Consider the following 17,959-nt stretch of genomic DNA (forward strand, 5'->3'; position numbering starts at 1 on the left):
CTTTGAAAAATTGCTAAATGAAACAAGCAGTGATAACAGCACAGTGGTAAAAAACACTGACCAGGCATGCAGTCAGGAATACATATCCATACTTGAAGTAGAAAAAGCCATCAAAGGCTTGAAATGTGGAAAGGCAGCAGGAGTAGATGATATTCGACCAGAAATGCTGAAGTATGGTGGTATAAGAGTCTTACAGTGGCTGCACTGCATAGTTCAGAAAGCCTGGACAGAGGGACGAATTCCCGATGATTGGAGTAGAGCTCTCATAGTACCCATATATAAAAAGGGAAATAAAACTGCATGTGAGAATTACAGATGTATTTCCCTACTTAGTGTTCCTGGCAAGATCTATGCAAGTATACTTGAGAAACGGTTGAGAAGAATTGTGGAAGAAAAGCTTGGTGAAGAACAAGCTGGATTCAGGCCAAATAGAGGCTGTCAGGATCAGATCTTCACTTTACGACAAATAGTCGAGAAAGCATGGGAATATAACAAAGATCTGTATTTAAGTTTTGTCGATCTGGAAAAGGCATATGACAAGGTGCCAAGAGAGAAACTATTCAATACGCTGCAGTTATATTGGTGTCAATGGGACATTATATCAAGCAATACTTTGTCTTTATTTGAGTTGTAAGTCAGCAGTTCGAATTGAAGGAAGTACAGGAAGATGGTTTAATGTTAAATCTGGTGTGAGACAAGGATGTACATTATCCCCTCTGTTATTCATTATCTATATGGATCACATTTTGAAGGAAAGTGGTATTAAACATGATATCAAAATTGGAGATGTTAATGTCAGCTCTTTGCTTTATGCGGATGATGTTATACTTCTAAATAAATCCGCTACAAGTCTGCAAGATTCTCTGACTAAATTGAATAGCTGTTGTAATAGATATGGTATATGAAGGTCAGCAATAAAAAGACAAAGACAATGAAAATAGGCAGAATCATTGAAAATGTCAACTGTGTTGTGAATGGAGAACCTGTGGAACAAGTAAAACATTTCAGCTATTTAGGCACGATTTTTACTGAAGATGGTAAATTAAATATAGAAATAGACAACAGAATCAGCAAAGCTGGTATGGTGGGAAGTCAATTGAATAAATTCATATGGAATAAGAGAGAAATTAGTTGGAACACTAAATTAGCTGTATACAAGACAGTGTTCAAACCAGTTTTAACTTATGGATCTGAGAGCTGGGTCAGAAGTAAAACACTTGACCAAAGACGAGAGACTGCAGATATGACAGTCCTGAGAAAGATTATAGGCGTGAACAGATGGCATCAATGGCAGTATCATATTAAAAACGAGGATATTAGGAAAGAACTTGACATTGTCAGCATCCAGGAATGCGTTAGCAGAGCTAATCTCAGGTGGTATGGTCACTTAAACAGAATGGGCGAGGAAAGATTAGCAAAACAAGTGTTCTCTGCCAGGTTGGCAGGAAAACGACCGAGAGGAAGACCAAGATATAGGTGGATTGATACGGTACAAAGTGCTTTAGACGATAGAAATATAAGATCTGATAATATTGGAGTGTTGACAAGTAACAGACTGATCTGGAGGAAAATTGTAGATAGGAAATTAATAATGATGTAATTTTTTTCATGTAGTACTATCATATTCTGTACACCCCTTGAGGGTACATGGCAGGAATTTGATGATGATGATGACAAGTTCCAGAACTAGAAATCATGATGAAGATAGAACGAGGCATCTACAATCTTCTACCTTCAATGGCCAATAATGTTTGTTTAGACATAGCAAGCATCCTAATCAAATCTAAACCACCTAAAAGTAATATACCACAGAATGAAATAGCTGCTTTAAAAAAGTTATATAAGAATATAAAATATTGTGATCGTTAAGGCTTGATAAGATTAATAACTATAGTTATCATGAAGCAAGAGGATTACAACAAAAAAATGCAGAATGTCCTAGATGACAGTTCTGCTGCCAAATCATAGATTGAGATACCACTATCAAAAAAGAAAAAAAGTTTATAAATAATTGAAGAAAGGACCTTCTTGATCCAAAGAAATCACCAACCAAATTGATATATTCATGTTAAACATCACATATATGTGGGGTACCGTAAATCTAATATTCTCTAGTGCTCTGTAATTGATAGTATAGACAGTCTTACTTATAAACTTACTCAATAGCTAAATCACTTGCCCCCTTTACTGGTAACTCCTCTACTTTTATAAGAAATTCTATCCATTTCAAATCATTGGTTAATAATCACGTCCTTAAAAATTTAGACATACTGGTTAGTTTTGGATGTTCATTTCCTTATTTACTTATGTACAGCCTTGGTTTAATATAGTCCCCCCTCCAATATCTTTGAATTATTCAAATTTAATATGTATGCAGGTTACTTTGCTTGGCAAGGAAAAATCTACAAACACATGAATAGCACTTCAGACCCCCCCCCCCCCCAGCTAACTTGGACATGGAATACTAAGATATTAAGATTTACTAAGATTTACTAATAATAAAAACCAGAGATACTTACAAACCCTTCTTCTTGAGTATTCTGCAATTGAGCAGGTTCTTCTTTTAGTAGCAGAAACTTTCCTTCCACTCTCTTCTGTTCTGAGCCTTTTCTTTCAAGGTTGTGTACCTGTCTCCATTCTGCATGTCATCTAGCATTGTTTTCCTTACTCTTCCTCTGGGTCATTTTCCGTCTATTTTTCCTTCGATGGCATCTCTGATGATTCCATTCCCTCTCAGAATATGTCCGATTCAGCTTCCCTTGCTTCTTTTTATCCTCCTTAACAGACTTCTTTCTTCTTCTATTCTTTTTAAGACCTCTTCATTAGTTATTTTATCTGTCCATTTGATTTTTTCCATCCTTCTCCAAATCCACATCTCAAAGCTTTCCAAAATCTTAATTTCTTCTTTCTTCAATGTTCAAGTTTCAGCTGCATAGTGGGCAACACTCCACATAACATTTTATTAGTCTTTTCTTTAGGTTTCTATCCATTTTACTTCTGAATAAATTTTATTTTCTATTAAAGGCATCTCTTCCCATCGCTATTCTTGCTTTTATGTCACTTTTACATCTTCCATCACTGCTAATAACACTTCCTAGATATTTAAACGTCTTTACTTGATTCAATTTTTCCCCATGTATTCTGATATCCATATTTGCCTCTTTTCTTGCTATTTTCATTACCTTTGTTTTTCTGATGTTAATTTTCATTCCATAATTGATACAGGATTCCAGTAATCTGTTCAACAGATGTTGTAGTCCTGTTTCAGTATTTGATAGTAATGCTTTGTCATCTGCGTATCTTATTGCAAATATCTGTCTACCTCCAATCTTTATTCCTTCTTCCAAATTCTCCAGTGCTTCTTTTAACATTGCTTCGGAATACATGTTAAACAAAATTGGTGACAGAGAACAGCCTTGTCTTATTCCTCGTCCAATGCTATCTGGTTCTATTGTACCATATATGTCTCTCACCATAGCAGTTTGTCCCATACATAGTGAAATAATTAGCTTTCTGTCTTTCCAGTCTATACCAATCTTTTCCATTACTTCCACCATCTTATCCCATTTTACAGAGTCAAAATCTTTTTCAAAATCTATATAACAGATATTAACTTCTTTCCCTTACTATTCTTAACAGTCCACTCGCATCTCTTGTTCCCCTACCTTTCCTGAAACCAAACTGATCTTCTCCAAGAAATTCTTCCACTTTAGATGCAATTCTTTATGTTAAGATTCTCAGAAGTATTTTTGATGTATGGGAAATGAGGCTTATTGTTCTAAAATCCATGCAGTTCACTGCATTACTTTTCTCTGGTATAGGTATAAATATTAAGGTTATAAAATCTTTTGGTAGTTCTCCTTTGTTATAAATTAAATTTATTATTTTGGTTATTTCTTCAGTTCCTTTCTTCTGGAGTTGTTTCAGGAATTCTGCAGGTATTTCATCTATTCCTCCTGCCTTTCCACATTTTAGTTCTTTAATTGCCGTTTCTACTTCTGTCTTCAAAATCTCTGGGCCTAGATCATCTTCATTTATCTTCTTTATATCTTGTAATGGCAACTCATTTGGTCTATTTTCCTTGTCTTATAGATCTTCAATGTATTCCTTCCATCTCATTAGGATTTTATCTTCTTCAGTTATGATTTCTCCATTCTTATTTTCTATGCCTCTAGCTCGAATTCCATTTCTCTTGTGATTCATGCCTCTTGCTTTTTCATATAAAAGATCATACCTTCCCACTCTCTCATAATTTTCCATTTCTTCACATTGTTTTTTAAGCCAATCTTCTCTACTTCTTTCTTGTTCCCTTCTCAATTTGTCATTCAGGGTTCTATATTGTATTTTCTCTTCTGGGGTGTCTTATTTTTCCATTTTCTTCTTTCTTCCATTAGAGAAATCATCTTATTAGTTATCCAAAGTTTTTTTATTCCTTTAGCTCTTACATATCCAATTTCTTCTAATGCAATCTTCTTTATTTTCTCTTTAACTTATTCCCATTTCTTTTCTGGATCTTCAGTTTTGACAAAACTTGTTTCCTCCAATTCTTTCTCCAGTCTATTTCAAAATTCCTTGGTATTTTTTAATTTCTCTAAGTTCCATTTTTTCCTTTTCATAGCTTCTTTTATTTTCTTTAGTTTCACATTTATTTCTATGAATAGTAGGTTGTGGTCAGAGTAAATATCAGCTCTAGGATATGTGCATGCATTTTTTACACCATTCTTGTATCTTTGCTTTACTATAATGTAATCAATTTGATACTTTTCCATATCTCCTGGTTTTTTCCATGTGTATAGTCTTCTCTTATATTTTTTAAACCAAGTATTCATAATTATTAGCTTATTTTCTATTCAGAATTCCACTAACCTTTTCCCTCTCTCATTTCTATTACCTAGTCCGTATCTTCCTACTACACTCCCATCCTCTTCTTCTCCTACAACTCCATTCCAATCTCCCATTATAATCATATAGTCTTTTCTTTTTTCTTCCTTAATTAGTTCTTGTAATTGTTCGTGCATTTTCTGTATTTCCTCATCTGAATGGTCACTTGTTGGCATATATATCTGCATTATTGTTATGTCCACCAGTTCAGCCTTCAATTTTACCACCATAATCCTGTCATTCAGACAGTTTATGCTAATGTTGCTCTGTGCTGTTCTTTTATTAAAAACAAGTGCAACTCCTTTTTCCTTTTTATCTCCACCTGAGTAAATTACTCTTACTTCATCACTATAAAAATCACCTATTCCTTCCCATTTGACTTCACAGAACCCTATGATAATTAAGTTTTCCTTTGTCCATTTCTTGTTTGAAATTTTCTAATTTTCCACATCTGTTCATTGTTCTCACATTCCATGTTGCAATTTTGATTCTCTGATGATCTTTCATTTTCAGTTTGTTTATAGCTTGTTTTAAGTCACTTTTAGAGGTTTGATCAGGAGGAACATCAGCCCTTGAAGCAATCTTATTTCCTGATGTTGTATCCATTCCAATGTGCACCTTCTTTTCCCTCTCTGTGCCAAGAGACACCATCTTGGTTTACTGGGCTGGCAGCTGCTCCCTTATAAGTTCTATTCATTGCTACTAAAATTTTCTAGGGATATTAATGGAGTGGTTTCCTATTGCCTTCTCCACCGCATTGCTCCAGCAAGTACTAATAGAGCTGCTGCCCTCTACTAGCTAGAATAGAAGTTGGGAAAAGGAGAGACACTCTCGGACCTCGAGTACTCTAATACCCTCGAGATCAAAGTTAGCAAGAGTCAGCCAAGTGAGGCCATATTGGAGAGAATATAGAAGGAACCTGACAAATAAGTGGAAGCAATGTCAGGCTCAGCTCGGGACCCCATGGCCACTAACCACGTACTCCCAAGATGGGGAGCCCCTGGGGATGAGAAAGTTAATGAACGCTTTTTTATAATTTAATTTGTTTGGTGTTGTACTACCATTAAAATAGGTTATGAATAACATTCCACACCTAAGCTTGTCAATTAGATTTATGTTGTCTGTCATTATCTCTATAGTTTCATCCAGTATAGAATGTAAAATGGTCTCTTTTTTTTTATGGTAATCTTATCTATGAAAGATTCTTCAGCTTATAGTACAGTGGATGGGCAGAAAAGTGAGGAAAAGAAGAAGAAAATTTTAACATGGAATTTGAAGACCTGTAAATTGTACTCTTTAGAAAATATATAAAAGGAGAAGACTTCCAAAAGATAGCAGTAGAAGGAAAATGAAGAAATAATTGCTCTCTGAGCTTGAAGTTATACAGTGAAGGCATGAATAGCTGCTATGTTTTAACAGATTTAGAAGAAACTGGAGGAATTATAATTCCTCCAGTTTCTTCATTAAATCATTGTCAGAAATGGTATTGATAATTATCAATACCATTTCTGACAGAATGGACAGTGTCCATGGAAATATTTATAGACAATGCAACCCACAGAAATGGAATATCCATGTGAAAGAGAGTGGAGTAAATTAGTTGAGATGGGTCATTATCAACCTAATTGCTCTCTTCTTCTTTACTGAGTCAAATATTTTAGGGAGTTCTTAGGGACACTACCCCAAATATAACACCAGTATTGAATGGCTGAACAGATTTGTAGAGCTGATATCTGTTCAATGGTAAAGTAGTGCCCTGAGAGAAAGAGAAAATGTAATATTTGTGATATGTTTGTCTTCAAAGAGAGATTTAAGGTTATAGCAATTCTAAGAAATTTTTCTAGAGGTTTTGATGTTGTTTAAATTAAGATCAGAAGAAAAGGTGTTTTTTTAGCAAGGATTGCGTTTTACTAGTATTGAAATTAACAAGATTAACAGAGCATTATTATAGAATTTGATATTCTGGAAATTTTAGTTTAGCAGAAAGCTTGTGAAATAAGACAGGAGTGCACTGTACTGCAGTCGTCTGTCTGCAGTACAAAACTGTCTTATGGTTTTGTAGTCAAATGAAGGTCATTAATATATAGAAGGAAAAAAATAGATGAAAGAAAAACCTTGTGTGGAACACCAGCATTAGTTAGTATAGTTTGAGAATAAAGATCCATCCACCATCACACATGTTGTGCATTCTGATAAAAAGTTTGCAGAAGACAGAATGAATGGAAGTTTTTGAATAGTTAGTCCTGTGCAGAGCATTGCTAAATCAAGTCATTTATTTATAAATGTTATGACTTTGAGACTGGTTTCAAATGGAAAATATATGGTTTTGTATTGATTTCTTAACTGAATCCTTTTCCTTTAATTTTAGAAACGTGATATACGGAGGATTCAAGATACAAACATCCGATTAATAGACTTTGGTTCTGCCACATTTGATCATGAGCATCACAGTACCATTGTATCTACTAGGCACTATAGAGCTCCTGAAGTGATACTGGGTAAACAGATTCTTATGCTTCAGATATAGTATTGATTTCTCAATATTAAGTATTACAGTGTAATTTAGTATTAATTTTTCAATAAAAATATCACATATATCATTTAGAATTACTAAAGTCTTTATTTCAAATGGTGTGTTAATGTTTGAAGTTTTATTTCTGAAATTATCTATGTACACATGCCAGCCACTGAATTAGAAATCATTATGCAAATATATGGAAATATCACTTATGCAGCATATATGCAAAATATTTGGTCACATGCATCACCACATGTTCTAGGCAACTTAAGAATGCTGCTGGTCAGCAATTATCAATAGTGTTGATGGGAAAAACAAAGTATCTTTTGAAGTTCGATAAAGGGCTTATTGTGGGTACTGGTCTGGCTGGAGCCACAATTTTGAAAACAATGCAGAGCTGACTGGCTTCTCAAAAGGTGAGATATCCTGGGCATTTAATCAGTGGAAAATAATCCACATTGCTTGTCTAAGAGAGGTAACTGTGGTTATAAGACAATCTCTCAGGAATGTGATCGCCATTCTTCTGAAAAGGCTTCTATGGGCAAATAGAAATTTCTGTGTTCAGCAATTGGCTGAAGCATTTAATGAAAGCTTGGTATTGGTGGTCACATGCCTATACATAAAAGTTTCTAATTCAGTGGCTGGTATATGTAGTTCCAGACACATGACATACACTGTAGGGCCCAAACATTATGACCAGAACATCTTAATGAAAATTGAAGCAGCTGCAGGAAAACACCACTGTGTGTACAGGTAATGAAGCAGTATAAATAGCACGATACTACGGTCTGTTAATTAGTGTTATTCTTGTTCTTCAGATGAGAAAGGCAGCAGACTTAAGTGAGTTTGACAAAGGCCAAATTGTGATGGCCAGATGACTTGGTCAGAACATTTCTGAGATAGCAAGGCTTGTGGTGCTATGACCAGCCGTGGTGAATATCTTCAAAAAGTGGTCCGATGAGGGAAAAAATCACAAACTGCTGACAAGGTGTGGGCTAACCATTGCTCATCAATGCTTAAGGTGAGCGAAGGCTATCCCGGATAGCCTTCGCTCACTTGCATCTTTCAGTAATTTGAATACTGTTACGGGTGTAATGTGTCACAATACACAGTACATCAAACCCTTCTAAAATGGGGCTGCGTAGCCACAGGCACCACTCCGAGTGCCCATGCTAACCTCAGTCATCAAAAGCACCTCAAATGGGCATGTGGGCATCAAAACTGGACTTTACATGAGTGGAAGAAGGTCATCTGGTCCGATGAATCTCATTTCCTGTTGCACCACGTGGATGGCTGGATATGTGTGTGTGTCATTTACTTGGGGAAGTGTTGGCACTAGGATGCACCGTGGGCTGAAAACAAGCCAGTAAAGGCAGTGTAATGCTTTGGACAATGTTCTGCTAGGAAACCTTGGGTCTACTGATTCATGTGCAGGAAACTATGGCATCTATCACCTACCTAAACATCATTGCAGACCAGGTACACAAAATCAATAAAAATAGAAAAAAAAATCCTTAGCCTACTCATGGTACTAATAGGCTATAAGTTTACAATCTTTCATGAGTGGTAATTACATAAAAACAATACATACATATATAATGATTTATAAATAATGCCCTCTCTTAGAGTAATCATTGTAATCAGTAAGAAGTCTCCATACATCTGATGAAAGTAAGTGATAGCGGAAATATTTACAATAAATGTTGGCTCTTCCATGTGAGGCACCTATTTATGGTGAAGTATCACCCAGTGATAGCACCTCTTTTCATTCTTTCTCTTTTCTTATCATTCTACTTCTAACTTTTTTGATTTCCTATTTTTGAAACTATCAACTCAAGAATCCAATACTTGGTCACCATGGACATACTTTTTGGATGACTGCAGGTTGCATGTCGGGCAAGTCAGTGCTGCCATAAAAGCACTTGCCCTGGCAATGGACAACAGTACTACCAGTACTGACCTGAGGCTAAAAACAAGTAATACGTTTTAAAAGAGGTAAACCGTGAGTAGACATATCGATACAAAATAAAAACAAGTAATGTCAACAAGGCTCAGAATCAGACAACTGCAGGCATGCACGGAGAGTCTTTAATGGCTGCACCGTTGTGAGCCACCAATTTGTCTGGCCAGCATGGTGCTCCCCCCCATGATGATGAATCAAGTAGGAAGATTACACACTGGCTTGTCCGTCACCCAGCATAAAAAGGGACAAGTTCTGGACTTAGGCAGAGGGTCTAGTTCGAAAAATGTGCTACATTCTCTACCATCTTTCATCTTTACTCACCTCAAGACCATCTACAATGAACAGTGACAGAATGATATTAATAAGAACATATAACTGCAGATCTCTCTCTCTCTCTGGGATGATTGGAAAAACTGATGAAGGAATCGGACCATATAAAATGGGATGTTGTGGGCCTATTGGAGATGTGAAGGAAAGATGAAACTTTCATGCAATTAAAAGATGGACATCTATTCTACCACTGCATTTGTCAAATAAACTCAACTGGTGGTGTAGGAGTCCTAATAAATAAAATACCCAAGAGCAATGTCTTGTCTATTAATAAAATAACATCAAGAATAGCTGAACTAATTCTCTTCATAAACAAAAGATGCCAACTGAAAATTATAAATATATGCCCCAACCATGATGAAGTTTCATAGAAGAAGATTTCTATGAAACTTTAGAATCCACATTAAATAATTCTAAAGAATTCTACATAATTATAATGGGCGACTTTAATGCCAAGATTGGAATTGGAGATGACCATCTGAATTCCATTGGTAAATTTGGATTTGCACAGAAGAATGAAAGAGGAGAAAGACTTATTGAATTTGCAGAAGAAAATAACCTCTGTAAAAACTCGATTGTAGCTTAAATATTCCAAAGCACATTACATTGATTTTTTACTTAAGTCAAGTCCCATAAGAATGATGTAAAATTAAACCTTGTTTGTCTCTGTATATTTTGTACTAGATGTTTTTGTAAATAGCCCTTTGGATGTATATGTTACTGCTAAAGTGCGAAAACCGTTAATGTGCACATTACCTAGCTAATCTGCAGATTAACTGATTTGCTCCGTTAACGTGCAGAATCAAGAGTTTTCCGCATTTTACCTAGGTAATGTGCACATTAACAGCTTCCGTATCGTTAAAGTTCAAAAGTTTTTCTCTCATTTCCTTTCCCTACTCCTTCCCCCCTCTCCCTCCACTTTTAGTTTGGTTTTTTAATAAGTAAACATAATTTTATCATATGTTTTTTTTTCTTAATTGTAATAATATTTTAAACCGTTTGATTCCTTGTATTATATTAATTGATTGATGATCGATTCTATCAACTAATTTGTTGATTGTTTGATCGTATTAACTTGATCTTTAGATATCAAAAAATAAATAAATAACATTATCTTAATTTAAACATACAGAAACGTTGCTGTTGTTCCAGCAAAGATCTTATTTTCACTTTAACGAGTGCCTAGTAGGTAATGTGCAGATTACCTAGGTAATTTGAGAAATGAAACAATTTTCTGCACATTAATGGATCACCGTAGTTAATCTGCACAATACCTAGATAATCTGCAGAATAACTGATTTCTGCACTTTAGCGGTAACATATATACTCCTTTAACAAGAATATGTTAGAGTGTTAAAAACACAGGCAGTGTTTTTGCCGCCGGAGCTGTATGTAATAGATCTATATGGTGGCATAAGAAAAGTTGTTTATAAACTTTGTATGTATGAGAAAGGCTTACAAGCTCTGCACGTAAACACCTCCAAAGTCAGTCAGAAACTTGCTGGCCAACTTACAATCAAAAGAAGGCACAGAAGAGAACAAAGAGCGGGCCAAACCTGAAACTTAAGATGAAAGAATCATGCCGAATTCTTCCGGGGGTTACAAACTTCGTGTGAAGTCTCAGAGAAGGCATAATAAAAAGGGACAGAGCCAAGCATAGGGAGCTTCCTAGTTCTAGACGTCGCTAGACAGAGATGACTTCTAGGTTAGAGAGAGGGTTTCCAGAAGCAGCAGATGGAGCTCCACACTTCCAGACGTCAAGAGAGAGTCATGAGAAATCAGAACTAGAGACAGTTGGAACCAGATCTGTCACTTTATTTGAAGGGATGTCCTGTAAAAAAAAAAAAGTCAGTCTCGTTACGTAATAGGAACACTGTATATATAGATACTGCATTGTTTAACTGTTTGTATACTGCTGTAACCTTTGTTGTAATTTTATTGATATGTAGATACTGCATTGCTTAACTGTTTATATGCTGCTGTAACCGTTATTGTAATTTTATTGATATGTAGATACTGCATTGCTTAACTTAATTTTCATATATACATATTATTTACTAATTTATCTTTGACTGTTTATGTATTGCTGTGGCACAGTGTGACCTTTGCTTCTTGTTTTAATAAACCATGTCTCTGTACACTTGCAATATAAACAAGTATGGTTATATTGCAAGTGTACAGAGAATTTTCTCTCACTGTGTATAAGAGATCAAATTTCTTCCTGACTTTAATGGTATTACAACACCAAAAAAACTAAACTTTAAAATTATGTTTCACTGGTTTACAAACCAATATCTTCAGAGCAAACAACATGTTACAGTTTGCATGCAACAGTGAGTAAGTGAACAGTTCAAACAGACAAAAGATCTAAAGTCCTAACATGGCCCTGTTATGTTGTAAAAAAGTATTACAATTGTGTAGGAATTGATCTCAGGACAACATCCTCTCAAATTTTTGACAGATTAATGCAGCCATACTTGTTATGGTTAGAAGAATGCTACATATCCATTGCTGACTCTAAAAATAATCTTTCTGACCTGTAGCGACACCTATATACTGGAATAGCTGGTCAAAAAGAAAATTCAGGTGGATAAGAATATAATACACTGTGAGGGACAGCATGACTTTGTGAAGGGTCAATCATCCTTTAGTAATCTTACTAACTTTTGGTAATAGAGTGACAGCTGAGTTGGGAAAAGGGAATGGCTATACAATGATACGGTATACTGCTGGATTTTGCAAAGATGCTTGACAGGATACCACATTGGGACTCCTGTTACACAAACTTCAACAAATAGGGATGTATAAGAAACAGGTGATTTTTATATAATAGAAAGAGTGTAAAGGAGTGTGTTAAAAATGATATTGGGATTGTGGAATACAGATGATGACAGGATGAGAATTTATGGACTACAGATACTTTCAAATAGATGAAAGAGGGGATGATATGATTGAGACTTAAAAAACTTCTGAAAATATCATAAAGGATATCAGTAGATGAAATTTTTTTTTATTCTATGAGGGTGGAGAAAGCACTAGAGGGCATCCTCAAACATTGAGAATGAAAGGGGGTGAGAGCTAGATTTTAGAGATTTTGGATTGACATCGTAGGTGGTTAGTCAGATAGTGTGAATGAATTCTAAGACAGATGTGACAGCTGGTGAAGGTAATATGTGGTCTCCCTTGATAAGTCCCTGGAAGTCTAGCTTAATAATATTAAAATAATGATTGAACAACTAGCCTGTGTAGCTCAGTGGATGTGGCGTTTGCCAACCACGGCGCTTGGCCGCACGAAGGAAGACTTGGTTTCGAGTCTAGTCGGCGACTAGAGGAAATTTTTCTAAGCCTTTTTTCGACCGGTTCCCGAGTTAGTCGATCTCTGGCACGGGCAAGCAGGTTTTTCCTCCCGGAAACTCGGATTTTTCGTCCTGTAAACTCAAGAAAATCGACCGTAGAACCCACATTATTTCAGACATTAAATATATTGTGTTAGGGACCACGAGATGGCGGCACATTTGAGCCGTCTCTCTTCACTGCGTACCGCTTAATTAGTGATAGCTTTGGGCCATCTGTCTCTGATTGGGTACCAGTGGGGATTGACTGCCCACTCAGTCTCCAAAAGTTAGATAGGGCTAAATGGCCTCGCCTACTCCCCGTATACGGGAATAAAAAGGCATTAGCTGATTTTTTTTTTTTTTTTTGATTGAACAACTCTCAGGGGACCCTGTAACCCCTAGAGAGCGCATCCCCTGGGTGGTGGATAGGGGAGCCCACCATGTGTGTGTGTGTGTATATATGGTGGGGTGGTCCAAATATACTGAATAAGGACTCGTGGACCAACAGGGCCATAAGGGGCAATCATCTTGATTGTAAGGGAAGCGGCAATCCCATGGACCCCTAGCTGGATCTATCCTCTCCTTCTTCTACTTTGAGGAAGACCCACTTACTTTAATCTTTCCTATAAGGCCTTATCAGCCAACTCTTCTTACTTTGTGACCCTTGTGCTATTAGAGTACTCGAGGGCCATGGGGTCTTTTCATTTCTGGCCTTACAAGTATGCCCTCTCTATAAACCATACTATATATCTTCTATAATCTACCCTTTCCCCTTCAATATACCCTATTCCTCCTATGGGTTTAAACTCGGAAGAAGGCGAGTTCAGAAGCTTTAAGGTAGCAGCCCTACCACTGAACTGTTCCATCGTCAGGCTAGTCCCCTGACATGGAGAACATAACCATACTTGTAAGCTGACAGAAAAAGACAATCGGATTGAATCTATGGGAAACGACCCTGGAATGGAAAATGGAAACGACAAAATATAATACACATAGCAAACTGGAATGTAAGAGGAATAGCATATAAAGAAATAGAATTAGACCAGTTATTAAATGAAAGAAATTTTAAAATAGCAGTAATCACTGAAACAAAAAAGAAATTAAAAGGAACTATGAGAACTGAAAATTTTAATGTGATATACAGTGGAGTCGACAGAGACCAAAGAGCACAAGCAGGAGTCATGATTTGGATTCATAACTCCCTTTCAAAACAGTTAAAACATTATAAATTATGGAATGAAAGAATAATAGAAGCTAGAATAAAAATAGATAGAGGCTATTTAACAATAATTGGTTTATATGCCCCAGAAGAAGGAAGAGAACAGGATAATATTGATTTTTATAATCAGCTACAAAACATATATAATAAAATAAATAAAAATGATTACATAATTTTAGCAGGAGACTTAAATGCAAGAATTGGAAACATGAAAATTAATAATAATATAGGAATACATGGAGAACACACTCTAAACAGAAATGGTAAAAAATTGATCGACTTTGTAGTTTATAATAACCTAAAAATAATGAATTCCTTCTATAAACATAAAGACATACATAAATATACTTGGGCAGCAAGAGGATGGAAATCAATATTAGATTACTTCATATTAAATGAAAAGACATCAAAATTTTCACTAGATGTTAGAGTTCACAGAGGATATGAAATAAGCAGTGACCACTTCCTTGTTAAAATAAAATTAAGATTACCACCTAAATGGCTACAAGTAACAAGAACAGAAAGAAAAATTGAAACATTTGTTTATAAAACTAGACTATTGAATGACAGAAATGTACAATGGCTATATGAACAAAGAATTAACCAGTATCTAGATAAAATAAAACAAAATGAAGAAATAGAAATAGAATGGCTTAATATAAAAACGATACTAAATGCAGCAGCAAATGAAAGCTTAGGAAAGACCAAAAAATTCAATAAAAGAAAAAAACTGAAGATCTGGGATGATACAATCAAAGAAATAATCAAAAAGAAAAAAGAAGCCTATCACAAATGGTTAAGCAGTAAAAGATTAGAAGATGAAATAGAATATAAAAGAATAAAAGCCATAGCTAAAAGAGAAGTCAGAAAAAGACATAGAGAATCATGGAATAACTTTGTTTCTAATTTAGAACATGAGTTATATAAAATAAGACCCAATGTATATAAGATTTTGAAACACCTAAATGCAGATACCAAAGAAAACATAAAATTAAACACTGAATTGAAATTAGAAGAATTTCTAAATTACTACACAGAACTGTGGACAGACAAATATCTTAAAAAAGACAACTGGCAAACAATTAACGAAAATGAAAAGGAAATAACTGAAGAAGAATTAGAAATCAGCCTGAAAGAAACAAGAAATGGAAAATCACCTAGAGAAGATAAGCTAGGTTCAGAACTATATAAATATGCAGGAACAAGATTCAAAGGAAGACTCTTATTATTTTTAAATAAAATTTACTCAACTGGTATCCCCCCAATAAAATGGAAAAAAGCAATTGTGATTCCTATCTTTAAGAAAGGTAATAGAGATGACCCTAAAAACTATAGAGGTATCAGTATACTAAATTCATGTTACAAAATATACAGCAGAATCTTAAACAGCAAACTAATGAAATATTCCGAAAACTTTATTCTAGAGGTACAAAATGGATTTAGAAAAGGACGATCATGTATAGACCCTGCCTTCTGCCTAAAATTAATAATAGAGAAAAGAAGAGAATATAATTTAGAAACACATATTGCATTTATTGACTTTGAAAAAGCATTTGACAAAGTTAAAAGAAACATATTATTTAACATATTAAAAGAAAGACAAATACCAAATAATATCCTAAAAGCTGTCAGAAGTATATCTGAAAATAATTAAATACAAATAAGATTAAATCATGAGCTATTATATACAAGAGAGATAAACCAAGGGGTCCGACAGGGATGTCCCCTCTCAGCAACTCTTTTTAATATCTACTTAAATGAAATAATAATAAAATGGAGTAAAAATTTACATCAAGGAATTAAACTTTCACCTACAGTTAACTTAAACACTCTCCTCTTTGCAGATGACCAAATAATAATTACAAATTCTGAAGATAACTTACAGAAAGCTATTTTAAATCTAAATGAGATATCCAAAGATTATGGTATGATAATATCAACGGAAAAATCAAAAACTATGGCCTTTAAAGGACAAGATCCAGCAAGAACTAAAATAGTATTAGATAACAAGATCTTAGAACAAGTGAATTCATTTAACTACCTAGGATGTATGATTACTTATGAAAATGAAAAAGATATAAACATAAAAATTGCAAAATATTTAAAAATAACAGGAGTAATTAACTCTATATTTAAACCAAACCTAGTTCAAAAACAAACCAGGCTAAAAGTATACAATACATTAGCCCTACCGGTCTTAATGTATGGAAGTGAAATCCGGACAATAAAACAAAAAGACAAACAAAGATTAACAACAGCAGAAATGAAGTTTATGAGAAAAACTGCAAAGTATACCCTATTTGATCACAAAAGAAACGAAGATATTATGAAAGAATTAAACCAAGAACCAGTAATTGAAAAAATTAAAAAATATAAACATAGATGGATGGAACACGTTCAAAGAATGAAAACAGAAAGATTACCAAAACAAGCCTTAAAGTACAAGCCATTAGGAAAAAGAAAACCAGGACGTCCTCTTAAACAATTCAACGATGACTTCTAAGGCCGGAACAGGCCATACTAGGCCTAAATCCTTGATACGTGATGATGATGATGATGATGATGATTGAACAAGTGATGAATTTTAAATTTTTAGGAATTTTTCTTAACTCAGCAGGAATAACAGAAAATGGAGTAAAAGATCAAGTGCTTAAGTGTGAGAAGATTTCTGGATGCTTAAACAGAACAGTATGAAAAAAAAAATTCAATATTGTAAATAAGACAAATATATGAAAGTATAATAAAATCAGTTTTAACTTCATACATTTGAAACCAGAGCTGAAACTGTTGAGATCAGTTTAACAGTACTGCAGAAATGAGGACTCAGAAAAATTGAAGGAAAAATAAAGTTTGATGAAATCTGAAATGAAGAAATATACAAAATGTTTGCCTTGCAACCAGTAAATGAATGGGTAGCATTCAGGAAAAAAGAATGGCAAAGGCATTTCAAAAATGACAACATAGAAAGAGAGAAATTAATTAGAAAAAAGAAAAGCATCAAGCAAATACTAGAAGGCACCAGTTGGAAACCACGAAAACATCAGAAAGATTAATTCCAATAAACATTGTTGCAACTGGTCTAAGGCATAAGGTGAAAAATGTAGAATTACTTCTTCTTTAGCAACAGCAGTTCCAACAGAAACTGTCAGATCAGGGAGATAAAATCTCTCTATTGCTTCTATCCTGAATTCTTCCTTCATGAACACTGTACCAGTTCAGTTTTTTTCCAGATCTGGTCTCTCCACTTTTTCTGTGGTCTTCCTCTTGGTCTCTCCCCCTCAAGTTTTATTTCATATATTACCTAGAAGAATTACTAAAAATGATATTTAAAAAAAAAAAAAAAAGTGATTCGTCAACGTGACTTTTTCAGTTCAAGTATTATCAACAGAGTTATTCAGTTTGGAGTTTATTTGCTGTATTCATCACTTGTACTTAGATGAAGTCTAAGTGGGTTAATTTTCTATGAGACATGCATGTATTGCAATGCACCTAGCTCCATTGTGGTCAAATTATTATTCCAGGACACCTCCGTGGAGTCCTGGAATCATTATAGTACCATCTATGCAAGATTTACTACCATCTACACTACCACTTACTACCCACTAGATGACATGTAGGTCTATTGACTACATGTGTTTTCTGGTTGGCTTGTCTGTTTAGCAGGACAAGAAACTCAAGTTTTCTAGGAGGAAAAAATCTTGCCAGATCATCTT

The 17,959-nt window shown here is 34.8% G+C and overlaps 1 protein-coding gene across 9 annotated transcripts in view; it reads left to right on the forward strand.

Moving 5' to 3' along the window:
• Doa (CDC like kinase darkener of apricot) overlaps nt 1-17,959 on the forward strand; it is a 390,113-nt gene that overhangs the window by 315,356 nt on the left and 56,798 nt on the right. For all 9 annotated transcript variants that reach the window (XM_090393402.1, XM_090393403.1, XM_090393404.1 and 6 more), the window contains one exon: nt 7,250-7,379. In XM_090393402.1, coding sequence (XP_090249528.1) covers nt 7,250-7,379 — 130 coding nt within the window. The remainder of the gene's footprint in view (nt 1-7,249; nt 7,380-17,959) is intronic.

The sequence above is a fragment of the Typopeltis vanoorti genome, chromosome 5 (assembly GCF_054136105.1).
Source record: "Typopeltis vanoorti isolate ZY-2024b chromosome 5, IOZ_Tvanoo_1.0, whole genome shotgun sequence".
Classification (NCBI taxonomy): Eukaryota; Metazoa; Arthropoda; class Arachnida; order Uropygi; family Thelyphonidae; genus Typopeltis; species Typopeltis vanoorti.